Raw genomic sequence first — 24,324 nt, 5'->3', positions numbered from 1 at the left:
CGCTCTCTCTACATCCTCCTTCTACTCCCCCGTAGCAATGGAGTGAGCAACAGAAAAGCAAAAAAACGAACTGATAGCAAGACTCAATTTCTTTCATCTCCTTATTCCTTACCCCATCCAACCCATTCGCTTTTTCTTCAAACTTTCTCCACTCCCCAGGGTATATATATATCTCTCTCTCTTCTCAAAAAAGAATCTCCCCCCTTATCCGGCCGCTCGCTATTAACGCTCTCTCTCCCTCGTCTCTTCTTGACGAGCAATGGAACCGAAAGCGCTATCTATCCATCCGATTGGCGGACGATAAAAAAAAGGGAAGGAAAAAAAAAGAAGAAAATCACAAAGAAGAAGAAAAGAAAAAAAAAACAAGCCCAATAATTCATAACCTTCATCATCAATCTCTCACGCGTGCCCTGCCCCCCTCCCGTTGCCCCCCGCCTGATCAACCAGCTAAGCCGCAGGCACATAAATCGCATCCTTGCACAACACGACGATCTTTTTGAAGAACCGCCGCCACTCCAACGGGTCCCCCTTCGCCTTCACGAACCGCACCTCGCTGACGTCGCCGTCGGCGTCGTCGATGCGCTCCACGACGATGGTGCCGCACAGCAGCTGCTGGCGGCCGTCGACCGTCTTGACGCGAATGTACGACGGCTCGTCGCCGCGGCGGGCCCCGGCCGAAAAGGTCGAGGGCGCGACGGGCACGCCGACGCGGTGCAGCGCCTCGCCCAGCGATGGTAGTAGTAATGCGAGCGGTAGTAGGCTGAGGAAGCGCGCCAGCGAGTGCCGGGGCATGATGTCGGCGAACTGGCGCGCCGCCTGCGTGAGGCTCAGCGGCACCGCCGGCGCGGGCGTGAATTGCGAGAGCGACGGGTCGTCGGCGGCGAGGCGGCCGAGCAGCTCGTGCGACAACGCCGACGCTGACGCTGCTGCTCGCGAGCTGTTGGTGGTGGCCGCCGCCGCCGCCGCCGCCGTCGTCGTCGTCGTCATCGTCCTTCGCTCTGGCGCTGGCTGCGAGCTGCTGAAGTTCTCGCTGATGGCCAGGCGTGGCGGCTGCTCCCACTCGAAGGACGTGTCCATGATGAGGGTTTCGGGCTGCGTGGCCGCGAACCGGACGGGCTGGTTGCCGGCCTCCATGGCGTCCCTGTAGCGCTGCCGATGCTCGCGCTGCGACGCCGTCGGGTCGGCGTTGAAGTCGATGCGCAGCGACTCGAGCATCTGCGTGGCCAGGAGGATGGGATTGGCCGCCGTGCCCGACTGGCTGAGGTGAGGGTTGCTGCGCGTGTACCAGGGATGCGTCCGGATCTCGTCCAGCGTGAAGCGTTCCTGCGGGTCTATCTTGAGCATGCCCCGCAGCAGCGACGTGGCGCCTGGCGGTATTTTCTTCCACAGCTCGTCCGTCGTGCGGCCCTTGGTCTGCAAATACTCGTTGAACTCGTAGCTGGCCCGTGTCGGCTCGTCCCAGGGCGTGTTGCCGACCAGCAGCACGAAGAGCACGATGCCGCAGGACCAGATGTCGGCAATGTTGGGCTCGTAGCCCTTGTCCAGCACGTCGATGGCCTTGGACTTCTTGCCGGCCACGATTTCCGGGGCGATGTAGGGCGGGCTCCCACACACGCTGTTGCAGAGACGCTTCCTGCCGCTGATCTGAAACAGCGCGGCGAGACCAAAGTCGGACAGCTTGAGGTCCCCGTTGACGGAGAGCAGCATGTTCTCGGGCTTGATGTCGCGGTGCGCCACGCCCTTGGAGTGCATGTAGCTCACGGCGTTGACCAGCTGCGTGAAGTACAGGTGGGCCACGTCCTCGCCCACACCCTCGTCGGCCTCGATCTTGTCGAAGAGGTCGCCGCCGTCTGCCAGCTCCATGGCTATCCAGGTGTACAGACGGTCCTCGCCGTGGCTGAGATACTGTATCACATTGTGGTGTCGGCCCAGGTGCTTGTGGAGGGTAACCTCGTGCTGGATCTGGTTCGGTTTCAGGCGGCCGGTGCGGTACGCGTGCTCTTTGTTTATGAACTTGACGGCGATGACGGGGTTTGATGCGGTCAGAGGGGCGGCCTTGCGGATGCTGTGTGCTCTACCGTCAGCGCGGGTTGGTGTGCTAGATGAAGTGAGACACTTACAACGCATACGCGCCCTGTCCGATGGTCTTGGACACGACGCGAAAGGGGAGATCCTTTGGCAGAGGCGCCGCCTGGGACTGCATTGCTCACGCGTTAGCCATGCCAGCGCATCTCGCCATGTGGTGCCTCGGCGGCGCTGTGAGCCAGCGGGCGCGGTGGGCGGAAGGCGCGACTCACGTTTGGCGGGGGACCCATTGCTGTGGCAGGAGCGGAGAGGAAGGGTTTGGGCGGCTACCAGGCAACAGGCGCGGCGTTTATATGCTCTGCGGCGCGGCGACGTCGCATGGCATCACGGTGGGTGGTGCAATGACGGGCGTCGACGCGACGAGTCAGCAGCGCAGGCAGTCGCGCCTTTTCGCGTTAAACGCAGAAGCACGGGACGGCCAGATTACATCATCACCCGGCCACCGGCGGAGGCTGGCTTTGGCATTGGCATTTGGCATTGGCATTTGGCATTGGCATGGTCTTTTTTGGGCCTGGAAGGATTTGTGAATTTGCAGGTTCGTTGATTCCTAGACAGTATGATACATGTCGGCGTTGCTGAGCCTCGACTCCCTCAAAACTCTCTAGCGCTCTTCCTTCCCCAGTCCCCGATGCTTGCCACTAAAATCCACCACCGCCCCTGAACTAAAAATCCCTTTCCAATCCGAATAGGCAAAACGCGCGGAATAACCTGAGTCTAGGCTATCCAACTATGAGAAGCTCTTGTTTTTCAAAAAAGGCCCGGAAACGCCAGTCTAGACCCGTGTGCCGTGAATGTCGCGCAACAAAGCAGACATCATACTAGAAAATAAAAAATAAAAAAAAACAAGCCAAAGAAAGAGTGGAGAGGGCCCTGTCGGACCCAATGCGAACAAGGATATCGAAGAACCCAATCGTAAAGCAGAATATAAATAGCAAAAGGAAGACAAATATGAACCGAAGGTTGTAATGGCCCCATCCCAGGAAGCTCCATGTCCTGCGCACGGTAGCAGAGGCTGTGCAAAGCCTCCGAGGAGACTCGTGCGCTGTTTCCGCATCTGCCGCCGGGCGGACTCCTGCAACGCGGGATGCCCGCCGCCATGTTGTGGTTTCCGTTTGTTACTTGGCGGGCGTAGGGGCGCGCGCCTCGGAGCGTGGGATGGCGTCTGTTTCAGATTGGGGCGATCGAGGCAAGGCATCGCTTCGCTTTTATGAAGCAGCAATGGCAGGAGCGGCATCCAGGTTGCGGTCGCGGATGACGGAGGCGTACTTGGGCTCCCTCATGAACTTGGGCACAGAGTCCTGCAAAACTGTTAGGATGCCATCCAGGAACGCACGGATTGTAGCACACTTACGCTGGCCATGAGCTTGAAGACGGAGTTCTGCGCCTGATCGAACAGGGTCGCAACTTCGTCCAAGCTCCTCACCATGGCATCATCGTCACCAACCGCTCGGGTCATGCGAGCTGCAAGCGCCGTTCTCAGGCTGTGGTCGATGTTCAGTTCGCAAGGGGAGCCAGGGGCAAGGAAAGCGTTGTACAAGCCTGGTTTTGGTTAGGATTGCATGGACTTTTTTTTTTCTTTCGATAAGGGGGTAACTCACTGTATGCCGCTGCGAGCGTCTCCCTGATGACCTCAAGCTTCGGCGTCGCATTCGCTCTCTTCGCACCCTTGTAACCGTTGAGGAACTCGCTGACATCCAAGTAGAAGGACAGGTTCTCCTCGCAATGCGTCTCCCGGAGGAATTCTCTGAAAAGCAGACGGAGGGCCGGGTCGCGGATGATGACGGTCATGCGGTTCGCGTTGGAATCCCTCGTTGTGCCTTCGCGGGGCCTGTTGGAAGGTGCGGCATCGCCGTTGAGAGACGTCTTCGGGCTCTGAATCCAGCCAGCAGTCCGCTGGCCCTTCTCGGTAACGTAGTAAATGGCGCTCTTGGTGGGTTGGAAACGGCCGGGGTTGGGGAACGCCTCAACAGACGCCATCAGGCCAAACTCATAGAAAAGCGCGCACATCTCGAATGCCTCCCTCTTGTCGACCATGGTGCTGCAGTCCATGAGCCAGTCCACCGCGGCCTTTCCGGTGAAGGTGTTCATGTAGACCTTATCACCGATCTTACGTTCCCTTGCCATCTTGACACCCACCAGGCCGGTCGAGTACTCGTTCAGCGAGTCGGAGTCGGCCGCGGCGGTGTTTACCTTGGCATTGGGTCCCTCGTGGCCGACGAAACGACGGAAGACGACCTCGGTCGTGGCGTTGTCGTGGTTGAGCTTATCGGTCTCGGTCTCACGCTCCAGAATGACCAGGTGCATGGTGTTGCGAGGAGAGTCGAGGACTTCGTAGACGTGCTTCTGGTTGATACCATTGCGCTGGCAGAAACGCTGCAGCACGTGCATGCCCTTAGGGGTCATCTGCCAAACCGACGTCTTGGACATGAAATCCGTCTTTCCTTCAACAGACTCGATGAAGCGAGCCTCCAAAAACTTTTGGCAGACCGAGCGGGCCATCTCCTTGGCCATTGAGAAGGTGGTGGTGGTCGTGGTGGTGACGATCCTGGAAGGATCCTTGGGGTCCGGCATGCGGTTCGATTGGGAGAACTTTAGCGAGCCCAGGTTGGTCATGGCCTCTTCCGAGGTGAAACTGTGGTCGACCTTTTGCCATCTTACGCGATGCGGCGACAGGGGCAGGCTGACCATGAGCGTGGAGAAGAGATCTTTGAAATCCTGCAGGCGGATGTGTCAGCTGCGTTCGGACCCCGGAATTGGCGGCAAGCGATCCAAAAAGCAACGCAACGACAGATCAATGATCGCTCCCGACACGTTTTCAGATCCGAAGCGATCGGATGTCTCGCCCAGTCAATGACGCCTGTCGGGCCTAAGAAACGTGCTCCGAGGGCCATGGTGGAACTTCGGAAGGGCGGGAGGCTTGTGGGACAGCAACGGCAGGACGCTCAGCGGCCCAGAGGCCAATGGCACCAGCCAGCTGTTTCCTCGCCCGTGTCGCCGCCCACGGCCCCGCAGCGTCGCATTGGACCCCCCAATTCCTCCTCCACCATCGAGGCGTTGCGTGCCGGGAACGAAGAGACAAGGGTGCGAAGGGGAGGGGGCAATGGACTTACTCTCGTGAACGGCCGATCATCGTCGGTCATCCGAAGCAATCTCGACGAAGTCTGATGCATCTTGGGATCCTTGGCGCGAGCGGGGTCCTGTGCTGGCGAGACGGAGGCGGGACTCTCGAGGTTTATAGAAGGCGGGAGGGCTGACGCACGCCGTGGTCAATGGATGAGTCGCCGGAGCTGTTGTGCGCGGCACTGGGCAGTCGGCGGGGTGAGGCCGTGGTTTTGGGTGGCGCGGAGGGATTGTGAGACGGCGTTTCCGGATAGGGCACGCTCTGCGTCTGTGGCAGCACCTTCACCGATTGCGCAGTCGGATTGTCGGGACCGTCGCGCGATTCCCGGTCAGCGATTTGCGGCCTCGCAGGGTTTGGTGCTGCGGAGGCGTGGGCTTGGGGCGGGCGATGACGCTTCGTCGGGGCGAGTGCGCGGACGCTGCCTTTCTCAGTCCCGGTCACTGGCGAGGGCTGGCTGTTCAGGCTCGGGTCGGCGGCGAGACAGCCAGCTGAAGTCTACCAGACCGCGGTGGAGGGCGGGTCTGCGGGTGCGGGCTGGGTGCGGCCAGTTGGGCTCGACGATGCAGCGAAGCCGGGGCGGCAGGCACAGGGCGGGCAGGGGCAGCGGGCGCTGGGCGGGAGGGCTGCGCGCTGCGGGAGCCGAAGCAACAGGCGGAGAGAGTGGTGATGAGAGGGGTGGGTGGAGGAGTGGTGGTGGGAAGAAGTCTCGACGTAGCTTCGAGACGGGCGGGCGAGGGAGAAGAAGCAATAGTATGCGGCATCAGAGCGTCGCGAGGGAGTCTTTTGGCCTAAAGGTGGGTACGCTGACTAGCCGGCTCAGGGTTTAACTTCACGAATCGACCGACCGACCTAGCAAGACGCGGGCCTTAGGATGATCGTATGGCGTCCGCCATCGCTCGCAAGTGCGCCCCGGCCACAGAGGCCGCCTCCCTCGGCCCCTGTGGCTCCCACGCGATAATCCTTGCAAGTTGATCGAGTTTGTCACAAGATAAGTGGGTTCGTATTGCTGTCACTCTGACACGCCAAGCCCGCAAGCACGGCCGCGCGCGCTCTGCATCATGCCATGCGCGCGCCGGCTGCCCTGCGGCGCCGCGAGCACGCTGCGGTGCTGGGGCGGCGGGCAAGACACACAAGACACACGCGGCGGGCGGCGCGCGACAGTTCGAGAAAGGGCGCTGGAATGCATGCGTGCGTGCGTGCGAGCCGCCAGGGCCCTAGGCGGGCAGGAGGGGCGGGCAATGGAGCCGGCCCAGGGCACAGAAAACAAAAAGGCGGCGTGGGCGTGCAACTCGCCCGGCCGCGCGCCTGCCGTCAGACAGCTCGCCAGCCAGCAGCAGCCCTCCCCTTGCGCCCACCTGCACCAAGCCCAGCCGCCGCGCGCCTGCAGAGCCGCTGCAACTCATTCGGCTCTCATCCGGGGCGCTCTCGGCTGTGCAGCCGTCTAGCACGTTTTCTTCAAGCTCTGCCCGGCCCAAGGTGCTGACCCGGGTTTCAGAGCTGCAGCACCGTTGGCCCTCGTCACTGTCCTGGCCGCCCCGTTGCCGTGTAACGCGCGCGCGCGCTGAGACCTGCCGCCTGCGGCGCGCGAAAGGCCCAGCAGCAGCGGAGGGGGGCCGGGCAGAGTGTGAGTGCATTCTAGAACCGCCGCTCCACCGGGGGCAGGTCGTCGGTTTGCAGCACGAGGCTGGAGGTGGACGCGCGCCAGCCGGGCGTTTGTTGGCGACAAGCGCAGAAGGGGGAGCGAAGCGGGGGCAGGCGGGCGGTGTTGCACATACGGAAGCAGACAGCCGGGCGGCTGGCTATTATGAGTCCTGTCGTCGGCCGCAAGCGGGCATGCAGGCTGCTGGGCTGCTGGGCTGCCGGGCTGGTGCGAGGCGGCCTGGCAAAATGGCGGGCGCGGGCAAGCTGACCTGTCGCATGCGTTGCCGCACGTGTTGAGCGGCGGGCTGACGGCCACACCGCTGCTCGGCCGGCAACGACGCAGCAGTGGGGATCGCCTTTGAGATCTTCATCTCTGCCTGCCTCCCATGCCACCACGTGCCTCCCCGCACCCAGGCCACGTTTTGCGGCCGGGATGCGCCGCGGGTGTCCTTCGTCCTCAGCCAATGCCAGGCACGCAGGCATGTTCCTGGCTGCATGGCCGCCCGCCACACCGGCGCGCGCACAGCCAGCCATGCCTCCAACGCCGGCCCTCTGGAAATTGCACAGCTCCCTTATACTTCTAGCCCATTCTTCCTCGGCGGCCGGCGGGTGCGCGTTTGGCGCGCTCTGAACGCAGCGGCCCCGACCGCCGCACATTGCTCCGGCAGCGCGCGCGCGCGCGCGCACTACTGTGTACACACGTGCGGCGCCGACCCCACGTTGCGCTCAATCCAAAACGCTCGGTTTTGGCCGCACGCGAGACCGAAACGAGTCTGACAATGCGCTCCATCTTGGCGAACCCGGCAGCGCGGTGCGGCCCTCAGCGCAGCCATGGGCTGGCAGAAGACTGGATGACGGACGGCCATGGCGGGCGAGCGAAGGAGCGAGGGCGCCCGCGCTGCTGCAGACGGTGAAGTGCATGGTCGCCCCTTTAGGGCTAGTGGCGGCAGGAGATAGCAGGCCAGTGCAAGGCCGCTAACGCCGGCGGTCCAGGCACAGGAACACAGCCAGTACAATATTTGCTGCAGCGGGTACAAAGCGAACGCCAGGCCCTGCACCACCAGCACCAGCACCAGCACCAGCACGGGCGCTGCCGCACCTGCTAGGCACGGTCGCATTGCGTGCGTCTCGGCGTGCGAGTGTGGCACCAGGCGCGGTTGCAGCATCGCCGCCGGAGAGGCTCGCTCGCAGCTCGCTCGCTCCCCCGGCGGCGCGGATATAAGCCGTCCACCGCGCTGGCTCATTCCCGGGACGCCTCGTCTCGACGCGCCAGACTTCTCGTCGAGATGACGAGAACCGCGCTTGCGAGCGCGGATCGCTCTCGAGCCGCCCTGAGCCGTGCTGGCGGCGAGTCATGAGACCGAAGCCAAATAGGGCCGGCACCGATTTCCACGTGGCACGGTGGTGAGCAGGCTCCTGCTGCCGCATGGCCTGCCGAGCACGCAGCCGCCGCCTGCCCAAATTTGCCAGCGCGCGCGCCCGAGCGCGTCCGGTGTGCTGACTAGGCGGCCGGCACCCTCTCCGACACCTGTACGGCGACGGTCGCTATATCATTGCACAGCAGCGTTGGAATGCGGCGGGTCCCGGCAGCTAGCGCGTCGCCCGATCTGGCGATTCTGCACCTGCATCTGCTGGGGGGGTGGTTTTTTTTTTTCTTTTCTCGTGAAGACGGCTGTGGACGTGCGGGCGGCGGAGCCTGCGAGCCTGGCAGCCTGGATGCCTGGGTGCCTGGGTGCCTGGGTGCCTGGTCAGCCCATGGCCGCCGCCGCCGCCGCCCGTCTTTCCAGCAGTGCCGGCATGCCGTCATGCGCAGGCCCGGGCACTCAGGTGGAAGATGCCGCGGCGACTCAGCAGCTCTCGCATTGCTTCCCGAAGCGGTAGCCGCAAGAGTCAACATGGCATCACAGCTCCAACGGCGAGCTTCAGCAGCCAGCGTGGCTGCACTGACCGGGTCGGGGGTCGCGATTGGCAGGCGATTTGAAATATGGGGCACTTGGGGCACCTTGATCGACTGCGGCTAGGTCGAGCAAGGCAAGCCAGGGGCGCGTCGAATTTTGCGGCGGCATGATGCAGTCCGTAGCGCATTCCAGCGTCGCAACTCGGCCCAAAGCACGTAAGGGCGGCCGGCGAACCACCGCAGGGCCGCCGCAATTGCGGTGCCACGGTGCCACGGTTTGCGGCGTGCGGCGCGGCGGCGCGGCGCAGCTGGGGGATCGCGTGGACAGGCCGGACGGGCGTGTGCGGGATCGCCGCAGCCACCTCGTGGTTGACAGCGTCGTCGGAAACGTGCGGTGGGAGACGGGCCCATGCGCACGTGACGGGCGGGGGACTGGGAGCCGCTGGGAGCCGCTGGGAGCCAGGGGGCGGGCAACGACGTTCGCTGCATGCGTTGGGTGCTTGGGCGGCGCTCTCACTATTGTTGTCGCTGGACCGGCGGCTCAAAGGCTGTGAGCCTGTGCCAGCTAGCACGACGTGACGCGAAACATGGCACCGCCAACACCACCACCCCAGGGCAACACGCCAACACCAGGGCAGCGTGCGCGCTCCAACCCCGCGCCGCCCTCAGCAGCCCACCGCAGCCCACCGCACGATCGCGCAGCGCCCGGAACCAGAAAGGAACCGGCGTGGCCCACGGGCAGAGCAGATGGCCGCATGGCCGCATGGCCGCTCACCCGCTGCAGCTTCGTCCGTACCCGCTCAACCCGCTCTCCTCGTTCTCCACTAACACGTGGCATTAGCCTAGCCTTCCCGTCGCAATCCCCTTCCCGCAGTCTTCCAGAAGCCTTCCTGCGCCGCATCTGCACTGCAATAATCCTCGTCACCGCGGCGCGCCTTCTGGATCTGCCCACCAGATCTGCGTGTGATCCGATTGATACTGGCCGCAGCGCCCCACACCCTGCGCTGCCACACTGCCGCTCGACTGTCGTCAGCCCCGTCCCAGGGCCGCATGCGTGGATGCGCAGAGGAGGTGCGACGTGCAATCGACTCGCCCGCGCACGCGCCTCTGATTGGCCTGGCGTCGAATCACCCCTGCCGCCATATTTCATCGCATCGGTGTGTGATGGATGAGCCGGATGCCAGCACCTCAGACTCTGGGTCGCCTCCCTGATGAGCCCGCGCCTGATTCGCCCCCTTTGCGACTGGGCCCCGTTCCGTCACGCTGCATCCAGCGGAGCTGCGCAGAGGGGGTGCTGACTTAGCCCCAACCCCCGGCAAGAGAGATTGTTCGTGGTCAGGACCGCTCGGATCGCAGCCGACGGCTGGCGCCCGTCTTCCTGCCCGTCTTCCTGCCCGCCCCCGCTCCCTGGATAATGCCTCAGCTTCCTCCAACGGCACGGCAACGCTGCAGTCCAGGCCTTGTTCCCACGTTCCAGCCTGCTGACGCGCTGGATCCGTAGGTAAAACCGTCTTCCTCACCAGCACGTCTCGTGGTATGCTCTGATTCGAGCGCTGCCGAGTGGCGGACGGGAAGTCATACGACTCGTCTATTCCCGACCTGGGTATCCCCTGCCCTTTAGCTGCCCTCGCCCAGCCACTGGATGATGCTCTTGCAACTTCTCTTCACAACAGACGCTGCCTCTGTTCCTTGATTTTGATGCTTTGGCAGCCCGGCTTGCTACACAGACGGCCCCAAAACCCATCTCAAAAAAGGGGGGGAGGAGGGAAGAAAGCACAAGAAACGTGGCGCACCCTTTTCCTTGCGATCGGGTCTGGCTGCAACCCTGCCGGGTTCATAGTTGTTTGTCCATCAAGATGACCCTCGTACGCGCGCAGTAGATCCTTGGGCACGATCAGGCTGAACGACGCTGAAACAGCATTTCACTGATCACTCTCACACCGTTGCCTCGATCACAGACCCCATGGAAGATTGGACGTTTTCTAGAAGCTCGATAGAGCGGGGGGGAACAGAGGCATGTGGAGCAGAGGCGGCGCCTGCGGGCTACGGGAGGTACTAAGGATCCTCAAAGCTTGTGGCTGCGGGAGGGAAGCTGAGTGTAGCGCGGGCCTGAGTCGCAAGCGGGAAGATCGTCCCCCAACCAGAGTCATTCCCTTCAGAGACTGGTTCGTCGTCAATCAATCAGGGGGGGAGAGGAGGGGGCGGCAGCCCATGCTGGACCACATGGCAGAGCGGGCGTGCCAGGCGCGCTTGTTGCGCAAATTGCGTGGCGGTCAGCCCTGCGCTGGCACTGCCGAGAAGACGTCTGTCTCAGCTTTCTCTGGCTGGACCATCGAGGCCCCCCAGGCTCGTGAGATACCTAGCGTGGCTAATGCGGCTGTCTAGTTCCCCAACAGCTGGGCGGCTGAGCTGCACGGATCGGACTTCTTCCCGAAAAGCCTCCGCGTCTTTTGATTGTGGTGTTGTGCTAAGGCGGGATTTCTAGAGTGCTAGGAACTAGGGCGTGACGAATATGCCGTTGGTTTGCTTGAACGCCCTACTTTCACCAGGATTTAGGACCGATCTGGCATAATAGCGGCGCGTGGTCCGTCTTGGGCACGTCGGGTCCGCTGTATAACGGATCGCCTCCTTTCGCGAGTCCGAGTGAACTCACTTTATTGCTACTTTTACACCATAGCGTGGCGGCCGTTGTTGAGCGGCTAGCGCTCCCAGCTCGGCGAGTATCTCGATTCACCAGCACACAAATTTCTGACCGAACTGACAGACCGGATGGTGTCCGTCGCTGAAGTCCGCATAGGACAGGACACGGCGATGGCAGATCTCGCAAACCCCTTTGGTCCGCGAATCATCCCATCGACCGCGCATAGAACACTCTGTGGGGCCATTTGCTGGCCGAGAAGGTGCTACGGCGGAGGAGCTGACGACGGGCAAGATGTCCGGAGGTCAGAGGGTCTCGGATAGGAAAGGGGCGTGGAGGGCCATCTCTCTCGGGCCTCGCTGCGTTCCGACCCTCACCTAAATCTCGCAGCCAGCGTGATGACCACAACCATGTGCCAACGCTGTGCCAACGCTGTGCCCTCCTAAACATCCGCAAGACGTCACGATCAGAGGAACATGCCGCCTGACGTCTCGATCGCGAGAACCCGGTTAGGGAGGTGAGACGTTGCTCAGTCGTTGGGTCCCCACCGCTTGTACTCATTTCATCATCCTCAGTCGATGCTCTTGCCTTCTATTATTGAGGCATTCTGGGGTCCACGAAGCTTGCGCCTGTTGAAAAGGGGCAGGTACTCCGGTGCCCCTGATGCGCGACGCCTTTACGGCTACCGCCTCCGGTGAGACGCAACTGTCTGGCGGCTCTCACCAAATTGCCCACGGCCCGTCGTAGTAGACGTCAGCCACAATCCCATCCAGCGGATCGCTAGTCGGACCCTCTCCCGCGTGCGATCCCCCGACTCGTGGAAACGGTTCGGTCTCCCATACTAACCCGTGCCATCAAAGCTTCGCACTCAAAGTATAAATGGACAGTGGGCCTCCCCGGACCTAAATCCCATGTAACCTCCGTTGCGATAAAATCACCACGACTCCTTTAGAATGCATTCTCGTCAGTGGAAAGGGGGCCGGCCGCTGAAGCATCATGGACGGGGTGATTGAGTCAACGGAGACAGCGGCGGTCCCGCTCGAACCTCAGACATGATGCATTCAAAACGAAATCTTCCGCGGGACGAAATGACTCGGCACGCTTGGAACACGTTCGGCCGGCGGTCACAGGAACAGCGGGGATAGAACTTCATGCATTCAACGTCTCCCGTGTCGAGTGCCAGACCCATCGAGAGCGGTGCTGGTCACTGATGCCCAACCGTGCTGGTCGCGCAAGAAAGCGAGACAGGGCCCGCCTTCGCATCAGCTGTGCCCGAGCCCAGCAACTGCATGTCCGCCTCCCAAAGACGTTCGGCATCCCGAGGATGCCGATTTGAGTGTTTCCCTGCCGTCGGGTGCGGGTCGCTTCCGGACATCCGACTGAGTAGCAGACGGTCCGATAAGCCAACCGCTCGAGCAGACGAACTGCTGAAGTTGGAGCCGGGAAGAGCTTGTGAGACAAGCAACTGCCAAGCTTCGTACTTGGAGTAGTCTGTCCGAATGGTTTGAAATGAGGCGGCCGTACCTCCGCGGCGGAAGATTGAAGTGATGGCGTGCCCGTAACCCATGACGCGCAACGTTGATAGTTGCTTCACGGAGCCCCAGAGGAAGGCCTGACATCACACCGCACAATGATGCCGGACCTCGGGAAGATCTCACAGGTCGAATCAAGCGACTTTCCAGAAGTCCTGGGGGCCGGAGCTCGTCCAGTCCCAATTCTCGCTAATCCGAAGTGCGGGCAAGATTGGCAGAGCAGAGCATCTCCAAACGCTCGACGACACGAACACGGCCAAGGAGCTTATCGCTGGAGGTGCGCACGGATTGCATATATGCTTGTGGCTTCCCGCGGGTTCATCGAGTGTCGCTGCATTTCCACGAGGATGGCGATCGTGAGCATAGGGCTTCATGAGCCGAGAGGTGGTACCATGGCTTGTTCCGTCACGGGGTTGCAATATAGTGTTCCCAGGCCTTCTTCACCGCAACGCCGCGCGGGTAGGCCCGGCTCTCAAGGTATTTGATCGAAGAGCCACCGGCGTGTGCTGCACGGGGTGTACGTCGTCTGCTGGCGCGGGCGTGCCGGAACGAGCCGTGGATGCTGGGAGAGTAGCAGCATCAAAAGTGGGGGCCAAAGATTGATGATAATTGGTAACGATTCCAAAAAGAAGAGGGACGCGGCGAGTCATTCCAGCTAGCAAATTTCCCCAAGCCACATCCCAATCCTCTTTGCCCATGGCCGCGGGCATCTCGGAATTCCCGTCGTCGAAAAAGAGGGTCCTGTTTCTCAGCCCTTTACCCCCCTTCGGCTCCATCGCCGGAGCTGAGCTTAGCGGCGGCTCTAGTAGTGGTCCACGGACCCCCCCTTCCTCCGCCTTCCCTCCCTTCACAAACCCATCTTCAGCTGGTATGGTGCGTCGTTAGACGAGAGGTTGCATCGAGGACAACATCTGCCGCCAGCCATCTCGAGCAGATTGTGAGACTGTACCCGCTATCACGGACACCCAATTTCTCGAAAGCAAAGGCCAAGGCAGAGAGAAGCTACACGAAGCAATGACGAAGTCGGACGACGACCAAAACCGATGGCGTCGTTCTAGATGGCCAAAATGGCCGTCGCAGATTATTGCGGCGGCGGCGGCGGTGGTGGTGTCGGAGGATACCAATCTTCGGAGCCACGCAGCGGCAGTTGGCCGCTGTCGAGGGGGGGAAGACGGGGACACGGAGTGTGCGCTCATCAGCATCCCACGCGCGCCCACGCCAGTACTGCCCCGACTGGGAGGCGAAGCTGGCGGGCTGTTTCCGCACCGCGGGCGTGCGAGAAACATTCGTGAAAGGGTCCAGCAATAGTAGCAGTAGTGGGTCGGCGACTCTCTACGTGCGCAAATAAAAGGCCCGATGGATGGGTTTGCAACTAATCCGTAGAGAGAGGGGGATGGGTTGGCTGCGGGGTTGACGGAGGGATGCCCGCTCCCTCCCTGGAAAAGCACTGGCAAAAATAAAAAATCGAATGGAATGGCGCCCGCCGCCCTAACCACGAAATGCTGCTGCCGCCTCCGCACGAGGCATTCCTTCGCTCGCGGCATGCGATTGGGGGCGTTGGGCTCGGCGGATCGAGATCTGCACGCGGCTGTGGTGGAATATGTTTTTTTTCTCCTTGGCCAACGTTAGTCGGCGGGATGAGGGTCTTGGTGTCTGGATGATGATGATGCTGTCACTCACTCGCGGTCAAGGCTCCGCTGGCTTGGCTTGCTGAATGACACTTCCCGCTTTGATTACGTTGGAGTGACATCTTCTCTGCTTCAAGCTCCGATACAACAGCGCCTTTGGGCTGCTGCTCGTAGATCACAGAACGCTAGACAGCCTCGACATACTGCGCTACTATGGTGGCGGCATTTTGCCTCTTCAAAGGGTGACTCAAGGATACCGTCTCAAGCACGTTTGGAGCCACGGGATATGACGGTGAGGTGCAGCAATTGGACCTGCGGGTGCAAGCTTCCAGCATCATGCATGGTCTGTGGTTAGTGTTGAGGGGGACGAGGCGGTTGGTGCACCTCTGTCATGGAGTGAAACCCTGACAAATGCACTTATTTTAGCATAAGCGGCTACGGTGCACCCGTACCGTATCGTGTGGGTAGTGAAACCGTGTACTCCAGCTCGAAGGGCAACTGAAAGCCGCCACTGACGACCGTTCGAATTCTGGGACAGTCGCTTGCATCCTGCTTGGGAAGGCTTCCGGCCTTGGCTCATGGAATCGAAGCCCGTCGTTCAATGCTCCATGGTTTCTTTTTCTTTCCTACTCGCATATATCGTACCACCGCAAGCCAGCCCCATGCTGGCCCATGTTGAAGCCATGATGTTTAATCGGACTTTCCGCAGCATGGGTCGAACCACAATTCCCAACCCTCTTCACTTGCAGCCATAACGCCTCAACAACCAACAATTGTGAAACGCTACTAGGCAAAATAACATCTAGTAATTGCATGCGACCGCCTCTTGTTTTACTCTCACTGCCTCCCGCTGCAGACAGCGTATAGAAGCTCGGGCCAGCGAACATCTCGTTCGAAACTCTATTTTCAAGGAATGGGCCAACTCGGATCGAACCCTCGCCCTGGAACACTCTGCCTGACTCTCGTTGCCGTCTTTCCTTACCCCCTGAGCGCTATGGAGGAAACTTGCGGGGCTTCCGGGTTGTGGTGGCTACCACGTGCGCGTCTCACGGATCATGCTCGAGAGCGTGAAGGTAATCGTAGCACAGACCCTCAAGTGCAGCTTTTCCTCCGATCCCTCTTAGCCGTGCTCAAGATTTCCGTATGTTGTTCATGATCATGACCTCCTGTCCAAACCAAACAAGCGAAAGGACCCTATCAACTGAGGCTAACTCCAAGTCGCCATATCTGCCTGCACAGTCACACTGCTCGTCTATCCCAGATATTCCTCCCCCCTGGCTGGGACAATTCTACTCTCTCTCTCTCTCTCTCTCTCTGGCTTCGGACCGAAACAAAGGAACCTTCAAATATATCCCTTGCAGCCATCTCTTTGACTTGGGAGCTACATCTAGCCATATCTAGCCATACCTCTACAAGTACCGTTGCATGCTTCGTCAATGAGCGAATACGCACCCACGAATTTCATTCTGTACTGTACCAAGAGCGCTACAGTATATCGTGCAAGAGCCAAGTGCGTAATCGCGCTCGGCAGCTCGATACTAGAAACTTATCGTCAAGTAGCGATTTAGATAGCACAGAAATTGTTTGACAAGCCGTATGTCATAGAAATTGGGTGTCACATCGCTGTGTGAGAAATCATGTTGTCAACGGCACAATACTGTGATGGTATTTGGCCCGAGATAATAGTGATGGATGAAAATATCCCGTCAACTAGCTTATATTTCCCGTTGGTGAGTGGTGGAAATGCCATGAATATCTTCTTGGAACCATGTACTGTGTCGCTTTTCCCTCCTTTGTCCTGCCGTTGGAGCAGTGCAAGAGTGGCTCAATAGCCATGGGTAGTGGGAAGATATCTGGTTTTACTACCGGCAACCTTCCCCTCCGTAATGTTCATGTGTTGCAACAGATTATGGAGATCGATCGTATTGGATGCGCTTGATGCGTGATATAAGGAGCGAGAGGGAGGCGACCCGGTGGGTGCTCAATGCCCTGCTCTGATGATTAACCTATCTACGTCCACAAATATGTCCATACTGCAACATCATGAGAAGGGCTCAGCGAACGTACAGCTCGTGAATAACCATTCTCTCTCCGCTCTGAACCCAGCAATGTATAGTTGAGCCTTTGACTCAGCAGGCTCCATTTCCCAGTACAGTACGCGGCCGCCAGTTTGAGCTCATGCCCTAATCGTTGGTCCCTAGATTCGACCAAGGACCGGGTAACGACTGCAGATTACGCAACATGGATCATTCTTCCAGTGGATGACAAAAGGGATTGACCAACCTACATGGGCAGCTAAACCCTACATCTAAATACATTTATACTAGATATTTACTCGCATCTACATCCAGATATCTACTCCAGCTACTAATGAAGAGAGGCCGCTTCAACTACCCACGCCAAAGATCGTCGCGGTTGAATTTCTTTCGTCGCCCACTGTGTCGCTGTTATAATTCCTCGCCCTACCGTACTTAAACTTCGAGCACTTGACCAATTGCCCAGCATTTAGCACACCAACGAATTAAAGCGTTCCACCGCTAATCCCCAAATCCAGGAAAAGCTCAGTTCCACAATGGTGGCTTAGTCTCTTCAAGGGATGGATCGTTTGACCTACGGCGATTGCTTGCGTGGGCAGTCGAAGCAGGTACCCCGACGTAGCTGGAGAAATCATAAAATTGCATCCAGATATAGGATCCTACTACCTCTGTGAGATAGAATTAGGTAAGTTCAACGTCCTTTTGCATCCACTGTGAGACGAACATTGATCCTCAGTTGCTGAGCTGCGATCCAAGGCGGTTACGATAAGATACATGCAGCAATCATGCCGTCGGTCGTGTCGCACAGCAGAGTCGGGAAAGACGTACGATTGGGCGACACCTTTCTTTTGTCGCAGTATTTCATTTCAAGCATCTGATAAGCTGCTACGTCAGAGAAATGACTACGCAGATTGTTGGTGGTGGCGGGTGCGTCAACTTCATATCTGAATTCATTCTCCATCTCTTGCAGTTGATGAATCAGCATAGAGCAGATGGAAATGAGCGGCCGAACGACGGCAATGTGAAGCCTTGGGGATTAATAAGAGCAACATTCTCGCCGCCAAAAACTCTGAGTTTGGTGCGTATGTGTCCTACATGACCTCCAAGTACGTTGTGATATTATCTTACGGACAAAGAGCCTGTGGCATTCTTCACGAAGCATCCTATTCCGGAGATATGCTATCTCCAGCTCTACTCAGCCCTGGAAGACAAAACGTGTCAAGCCAACAATGAGTACTGCACATGGTCTTGTTGTCCGTCTGCTGATGGCTTCTTTACCCTGTTTAAACCTGTGGCCTACCAAAGGAAAAGCTCACACAAGCAGACTTGTCTGAGCCGTCGTGAGCGTCGACTTGGAAAATCCTCCGCACACAGTCCTTGAAACGTGAAAGTGACCGTTTTGCACAGACTCTGTTTCTGCTGCTATTGTCTCTTCGATATACGTTGCACACGACCGATTCTAGCTACGGACACCAATGCAGGAGTAGCCTACAGGTCCTCGATGCTCGAGGGATTTGATGGAGTGAAGACTCTGCGGCTGCGTTGACTGTATTTTGACCCGTAAATGGTTCTTCAACGCCCGGCCTGCTGTGCCTTCTTCTTTGGAAGATACGGGATGGATCGCTTGCATGGCTTCGGGGGCATGCGAATCGGGAGGAACCGGTCCAAATAGAGGTTGGACATGAGAGCGAATGAAGTGCTTGCGGTCCAGTACAGCAAGATACCAGCGGGCATGTTCAGCGTCAGGGGGCCGATGGCCAGTGCAATTGTCATCATAATACGCCTGATAACAGCCCAGGCTGGCTTCTGTTTTCTCCTACCCGGCGCCCTGGAGCTGACGTAAAGAGAGCACACGGTGACGCCGGAGACGACGAAAGGGAGGATCAAGAGGGGATCCGGGGCCATAAGGTCGGGGAACCAAAGCATACCCTCCGTGGCGAGCGACGGCTGTATCCAATCGCTTACGACGGCAGTGTCCGGTGTTGCGCCCTTCAACGTGTCAGCGACGCCTTCGATGGTGGCGTCGTCTTTGCCGAGGGCGTCAGAGGTCTTGGGAGCTTCAGATTGATAAGACCCAGAACCAAATACCAACCCCCACAAGCCACTCCTAGTGCCCACCATTCTCCGTATGGTCTCGGCCATGGCCACGAAGATAGGGAGACCGCATAACGGTAGCAAATGTTTCCAAGGCTGTGCTCTCCAGCGCTTCTTTATCTTGTGGTTGAACAAGGCTGTCTCCGTGCGGCTAACGTTTCGGGCTTTCTGGGCGCCCTCGTGGTAAAGTCTTAGATGGGTGGAGTGTTTTCTGACGATTGCATGCGCCTGCATGATGGGTAAGAGGTTGGTGGTGGTCTGTTGAGCTTTCCGGGCTGGAATTTGAAGGAACGGCGTGATGATGCAGGCGCGAACGAGGAGAGCGCCGGCGGGAAGAGCGACAGCCCAGCTCAGACCGCAGTTGTGCAGCACTTCGAACAAGCCCAAACACAGCTTCAAGCTGCCATCGGCGAAGCTGCCATCGGCGAAGCTGCCAGCGGACGTGAGATGTTCGGCGGCGGACATGCAGCGTGCTTGCGGCGGGTTCAGAGGGCGTGACCGGGCATTGCGGTAGATGTGGGGGCGGAGACGGGGCGGGAGGCCCAGGCGCAAGGGCGCAGCAGGCGCGGTTGTGGTGCTGCGCAGAAGCATGGCGGCGGCCGTGGTGGTTGTGGGCAGCAGAAAGGACAGTCGAAAGAGACGCGCGCCTTTCGCAACCGCGGCTCGGCCCGAGTCGCACCCTCTCGGCATCCCGACCGCCAGTGGCCTCCATCCGACGCCAGCGCCGCGCCCATGCACATGTGTCCTTTATTTTTGCGGCGGAGAGAAGCCGGCCGTGCATCTCGAGCAGAGGCCGGGCGAGTCTTGCTGCGCCGCCGCATGCACGGCCTGCGACTGCTGCGTCGCGCGGGCGGGCGGGCGCCGTGCAGGAACGGGGGAGACACGCAGAGCTGGCCGACGGCTGCCGCTGAGCAGAGGGCGATCAGCAGGTCCCGTGCGGTCGTCGTTGGGCGCTGGCCCGCTGGGTGACGCGCTGGCGATGTTCTCGAAGCTTGAGCCACTGCACATGATGCCGCGCGCTCTCTGAACACCTTACCTCCTCCGCCGCCGACGCGACCGCCCAGAACGCCCTTCGATGGTTCCAGCCCCGACCCTGCCCGCCCGCATGCGCCGGTGAACCACAGCCATGCTGCTCCCCATCGCCGCCGCAACCCTCGCCGTTGTGCCCTTCATCCTGACCTCCGACTCTGCCTCCAGCGCAACCGCCGCCAAGCTCTGCACCTTTCTCTACCTCCTCATCCGCCTCGTACCGCTGCTCGTGCGCCTGTCCGGCATCGCCATAGGCAAGAACATCCGCCAACGGACCCAGCAGCGCCGCGAGGCTTTGCTGGCCCGCGCCGAGCAGGACGAGAAGGACTTTGGCGCAACCCGCAAGAAGGATGCCCGCAGCGAGGATGAGGATTGGGAGAAGGTTGGAAGCCGCTCGTCCGGCTCGTCCACGCCTGGCGACCACCAAGACAAGGACTGGCAGGGCGTAGTCGGCTTCTTCCATCCATTCTGGTAAGCTCCGCCTGCCAGTGTGCATCAGCCCCAGGCTCACGCCGCCAACAGCAACGCCGGAGGCGGTGGTGAACGCGTGCTCTGGGCCGCCGTCCGCGCAACCCAGAGGCGCTGGCCCCGCGCCATCTGCGTCGTCTACACCGGCGATCACGACGTCGACAAGGCCACCATCATCCAGAAAGTCGAGGTACTTGGCTCCCCGTCTTGGTCTGGTCCCACGTGCTGATTGCGCCAAGGACCGATTCAACATCCAGCTCCACCCTCCGACCATAGCCTTCCTATATCTCAGCACCCGGCATTACGTGCTGAGCAGCACGTGGCCTCACTTCACTCTCTTGGGACAGTCGCTTGGCTCCCTGATCCTTGCCCACGATGCCTTTAATCTCCTTGTTCCAGACATCTTCGTTGACACCATGGGTTATGCCTTCGCGCTCGCCCTGTCCAAATTCTACTTCCCACTGGTCCCCACAGGCGCCTACGTCCACTACCCGACCATCTCCACCGACATGCTGGGCTCCTTGGACGCCTCGCCCGAGGAGAAGGAGGGCCTCCAGATCCGCGGTGTGAATGCGGGCACCGGACGAGGCGTCAAGGGCAAGCTGAAGAAATGGTACTGGGTCCTTTTTGCAAGGCTCTACAGCTATGTGGGCTGCTTCATCGACGTTGTCATGACCAACTCGACGTGGACCCAAGACCACGTACAGAAGCTCTGGGGGCCCCGGCCCAAGCGCGTCCCGTGCTTCGACTCGCTCGTGCTTTCGTTTGTGCTTTCACGGAAGGGTCTGCCCACGGAGCACGACTCTTATCCCATCGAGGTCAACTTCCCGCCCGTCGCCGTCGAGGAATTGACCGAGCAGATTGAGGTTTCCGACGCGACCGAGGCCGAGAGGGGACCTTACCTGCTCTACATTGCGCAGTTCCGGCCGGAGAAGAACCACCAGCTGATCCTGCATGCCTTTGCGGAGCTGCTCAATTCCTGGCCGAAGAATTCCGAGGAAGCGCAGAAGCCGAAGTTGGTCCTGATTGGATCGGTGCGTAATCCTGAGGACGCCACGCGCGTCTACAACCTCCGTCTCCTGGCGCACGAGCTGCGGGTCAAGGAATCGGTCGAGTTCATTTGCGACGCCACATGGCCGCAGATTCTCTCCTGGCTGCGACGCGCCAGCATCGGCGTCAACGGCATGTGGAATGAGCACTTTGGCATCGGCGTGGTCGAGTACCAGGCCGCCGGCCTGATCAGCGTCGTCAACGACAGCGGCGGGCCAAAGCTGGACATTGTGGTGGAAATTGATGGCAAGCCAACAGGTGCGCGAAATTTTTTTTGTTCCCCCCCTTCGATCCCATGCCATGTGTGTGCTGCAGCGTGACTGCTGTGTGGCACCCGCGATATTATTATATCGGGAGGGATCGTGTTTGCTAACTTGTGCTCTTCGCCAGGGTTCCATGCAACGACGGCAGCACAGTTCGCCGAAGGCTTCCGGCAGGCCCTGGCGCTGTCGGGACAGGAGACGCTGGAAATGCGGCAGAGGGCTCGGCGCAGTGCAGGCCGTTTCACGGAGGAGGTGTTTGCGAACAAATGGCTCGTGCAGATGTGCAGGTTGGTCGAGCTGCAGCGGACATTGCACCCGAGATGAGCGTAGACAGGGCAAGGCAGAATGGCATTGTGATGAAAGGGCCCTTTTTGGGGCTGCATTATTGTGGCAAAGCTGCAAGGACTGGAATGAAAATGGACGGAACATAGCAGACGCGCTTCACTGTGCATGACGGTGCTCCCCTCCCCACGACTCATCCCTAGGGCGAGGGGCGGCGCGGCAGCCAATGGCTTGCGCGGAAATGCTTTTGAGGCGGCAGAGAGAGCACGACAGCAGGCGGGGGAGGTTAGGAGCACACACATTGATCCAGACGCTCTGGGACACAACGTTCGAGGAATCAGACGTGTGGACAAATGCCTCGACTCGGGTCGCCCGGATTCGGCCATGACTTTGAAGAAGGCCCATAATTTCCACAACAACGGTCGGATGCGTGCAGCGCGAAGCTTGGTGGAGAGTGCGTGTGTGTGCATTGTGTGCGCGCATGTGGATGATGTTTCCACGTCGCCAGGATGAGACGAGCGCGTGTGGAGCCGCGCCCCAGGACGCGACTCATGGCGGCCGCAACGGATGACACGGAAAGGCTGGTGTTCTTGGACCTCATCAGCCCTAGGGCGAGTTCGGAGCCTCGTGCAGGGCAGGCAAAACGGGGGATTGGCGGGCGGCCGCCGTCTGTGGAGGTTAGACGGTCCAGCGCCCTGCACCTTTCCCTGGATCAGCTGCTCCAATGGCAACGCGGACGTGAGATCTGTATCTCCGTCAGCCAGCACCGGTGGCACGGCGAGACACGGGCGATCGGGGCAGGGCTGGTGGGCTCGGGGCTGTTGGGTGTGTGTGTGTGAGTTGCGGTGGCCTTTCCTCCATGCCAGCAGCCTCACGACAGGCGGGTCGACCAGCTGTTTCTATATTATTACGTGCTAGCTGACTCCACCGCATGGCCCCAAAAAGCAACAAACGGGGTGAAGGCGTTGCTAGTGCGCCGAGTGAGCGGCCAGGCGTGGGGATCGGATCGGCCGCTTGCTCGAGCATGATCGCCGCACCTTCCGCATTGACGACGATGCCGGGGGGGCAAACGTCTTTTTTTTTCTTTTTTTTTTCTCGCTCTCGCGACAGGCCTGACTTGTTGCTGCTGCTGCTCTTGCTGTTTTGCTTCCCACACGACACACCACATCCCCGCCCCCCTCCTCCGACACGATCGTGATGGATGACCACGCGCGCGCAAAGGGCACCCAGGAAATCCACGGCCGCCCGCCGGCCGGCACCATGGACCGGCCAAACCGATATGTCACACCCCCTCCCCCACCCACACCCAGCCCGCCGCGCCCGGCCATGGTGTCGTTCGTTTGCGCTCAGCAAGCAGCCAGCCGAGAATTGCGCGCCAGACTCGCCGGATACCCACTGCCCACCGCACTGCTCCCTGCGAGGTGAGCCCACGGCTGCAGTCTGTGTGCTGACCGGTCGCGGTCCACCGCCTCCTGTTGCTGCTGCTGCTGCTGCTGCCGCTCTGCGGCGGCGGGCGTTCGAGTTATTATTTTTGCTGCCGGCTGGGCCGCGCGGGCAAGCTTGGCTGTGCGGCGTACGTACATTGTGTGCCGTGTGGCCGTTCAGCAGCACAAGCGGCGGCGGCGGCGGCGGCGGCGGCGGCGGCGGCACGGCAAAGGGGGGCCAGCTGAAGAAAGACGCTTGTGTGCGTGCACGCTTGGTCGCACGCGGGCTGGCGTGTTATTTACAAAGCACACAGTAGTGGCAGCATTGCGGTGACTACTTGACCGCAGGCGGCGGCGGCGAGAGGGATGCAGGGAAACAAGCTTCGTCGGAGGAACGAGTGCGGCGTGGGCCAGAGCCGGCTGCGCGCTGCGCGCTGCATCTCTCAGGCGGCCGCCGTCGCTGGTGGGCGGCGCAAAAATGAGGCGGCCATGCAAGGCGGGCTGTCGGCCGCGATCATCTCGCTTGCTCGGGGCGGCCAGGCACGCAGCGCGGCGCGGGCTGGTGGCGGCGGGCGTGTTGCGACGCGGCGGGCTGAGAGGTGCCGGGGCTGGGCCCACGCGCGCGGGCTGCTGGAGCTGTGGGTGCTGGAGCAGCTGGAGCAGCGGTTGCGTGTGCCGCGCTGGCTGCGCTGCTCTGCTCTGCTCCGGGGCCGGGTCGGTGAGGCGGTGAGCGGCGATTGCGACGCTGGGCTTGGGGCGGCGCGAAACGAGCCCGCCAGACCAACATCGTGTCCTGGCTCTCAGGGCGCGCGCCAGGATGGCCCCGAGCCTCTGCTTGGCCGCCCTGAACGACGACGCCCTGCTCCCCCAGCCGCCAGCAGCAGCTTTCCGCCGTCGCCTCCCGCGCACCAGCATAAGCACACCACCCACGCGCGCACGCCGGCATTCGAGGGTGCGCCGCCTCAACGCGCGGATGCTTGGGATCCTTGCATGCAACTGCACAGGGAACGAGTCATCTACGCTGAATTCCACGCCTCGCTCTGGGCACGACGTGATGCAAAACAACTGAATTGTATCCGCCCGCTCCGCCCCTCAACTGCACCTTAAACCCCAAGCCCGCCGACGGCCAGCCTGAG

General features: G+C 60.4%; 4 protein-coding genes across 4 annotated transcripts; 1 reads left to right on the top strand and 3 right to left on the bottom strand.

The window, feature by feature from the left end:
* Window positions 1-447: 447 nt before the first annotated feature.
* On the bottom strand, window positions 448-2,315 carry BKCO1_2900035 (serine threonine-protein kinase chk1; the record flags this gene model as incomplete). The annotated part of the gene is made up of 3 exons (XM_020273793.1): window positions 448-2,065; window positions 2,121-2,197; window positions 2,298-2,315. The coding sequence occupies 3 exons, from the start codon at window positions 2,313-2,315 to the stop codon at window positions 448-450; spliced, it is 1,713 nt and encodes a 570-aa protein (XP_020129839.1).
* A 975-nt stretch (window positions 2,316-3,290) lies between these two features.
* On the bottom strand, window positions 3,291-5,255 carry BKCO1_2900034 (developmental regulator; the record flags this gene model as incomplete). Its single annotated transcript, XM_020273792.1, has 4 exons — window positions 3,291-3,383; window positions 3,437-3,624; window positions 3,684-4,800; window positions 5,196-5,255. The coding sequence occupies 4 exons, from the start codon at window positions 5,253-5,255 to the stop codon at window positions 3,291-3,293; spliced, it is 1,458 nt and encodes a 485-aa protein (XP_020129874.1).
* A 12,895-nt stretch (window positions 5,256-18,150) lies between these two features.
* Window positions 18,151-19,263, bottom strand: BKCO1_2900033 (mitochondrial inner membrane protein oxa1l-like; the record flags this gene model as incomplete). The annotated part of the gene is made up of 1 exon (XM_020273791.1): window positions 18,151-19,263. One exon carries the CDS (start codon window positions 19,261-19,263, stop codon window positions 18,151-18,153), a length of 1,113 nt encoding a protein of 370 aa, XP_020129840.1.
* A 535-nt stretch (window positions 19,264-19,798) lies between these two features.
* On the top strand, window positions 19,799-21,806 carry BKCO1_2900032 (alpha-mannosyltransferase alg11; the record flags this gene model as incomplete). Its single annotated transcript, XM_020273790.1, has 4 exons — window positions 19,799-20,172; window positions 20,224-20,359; window positions 20,409-21,477; window positions 21,610-21,806. 4 exons carry the CDS (start codon window positions 19,799-19,801, stop codon window positions 21,804-21,806), a joined length of 1,776 nt encoding a protein of 591 aa, XP_020129841.1.
* Window positions 21,807-24,324: the final 2,518 nt, after the last annotated feature.

This window comes from Diplodia corticola (genome assembly GCF_001883845.1).
Source record: "Diplodia corticola strain CBS 112549 chromosome Unknown scaffold29, whole genome shotgun sequence".
NCBI lineage: Eukaryota > Fungi > Ascomycota > Dothideomycetes > Botryosphaeriales > Botryosphaeriaceae > Diplodia > Diplodia corticola.
The sequence above is the reverse complement of the archived record's forward strand: the minus strand, read 5'-3'. Positions and strand labels throughout refer to the sequence as shown.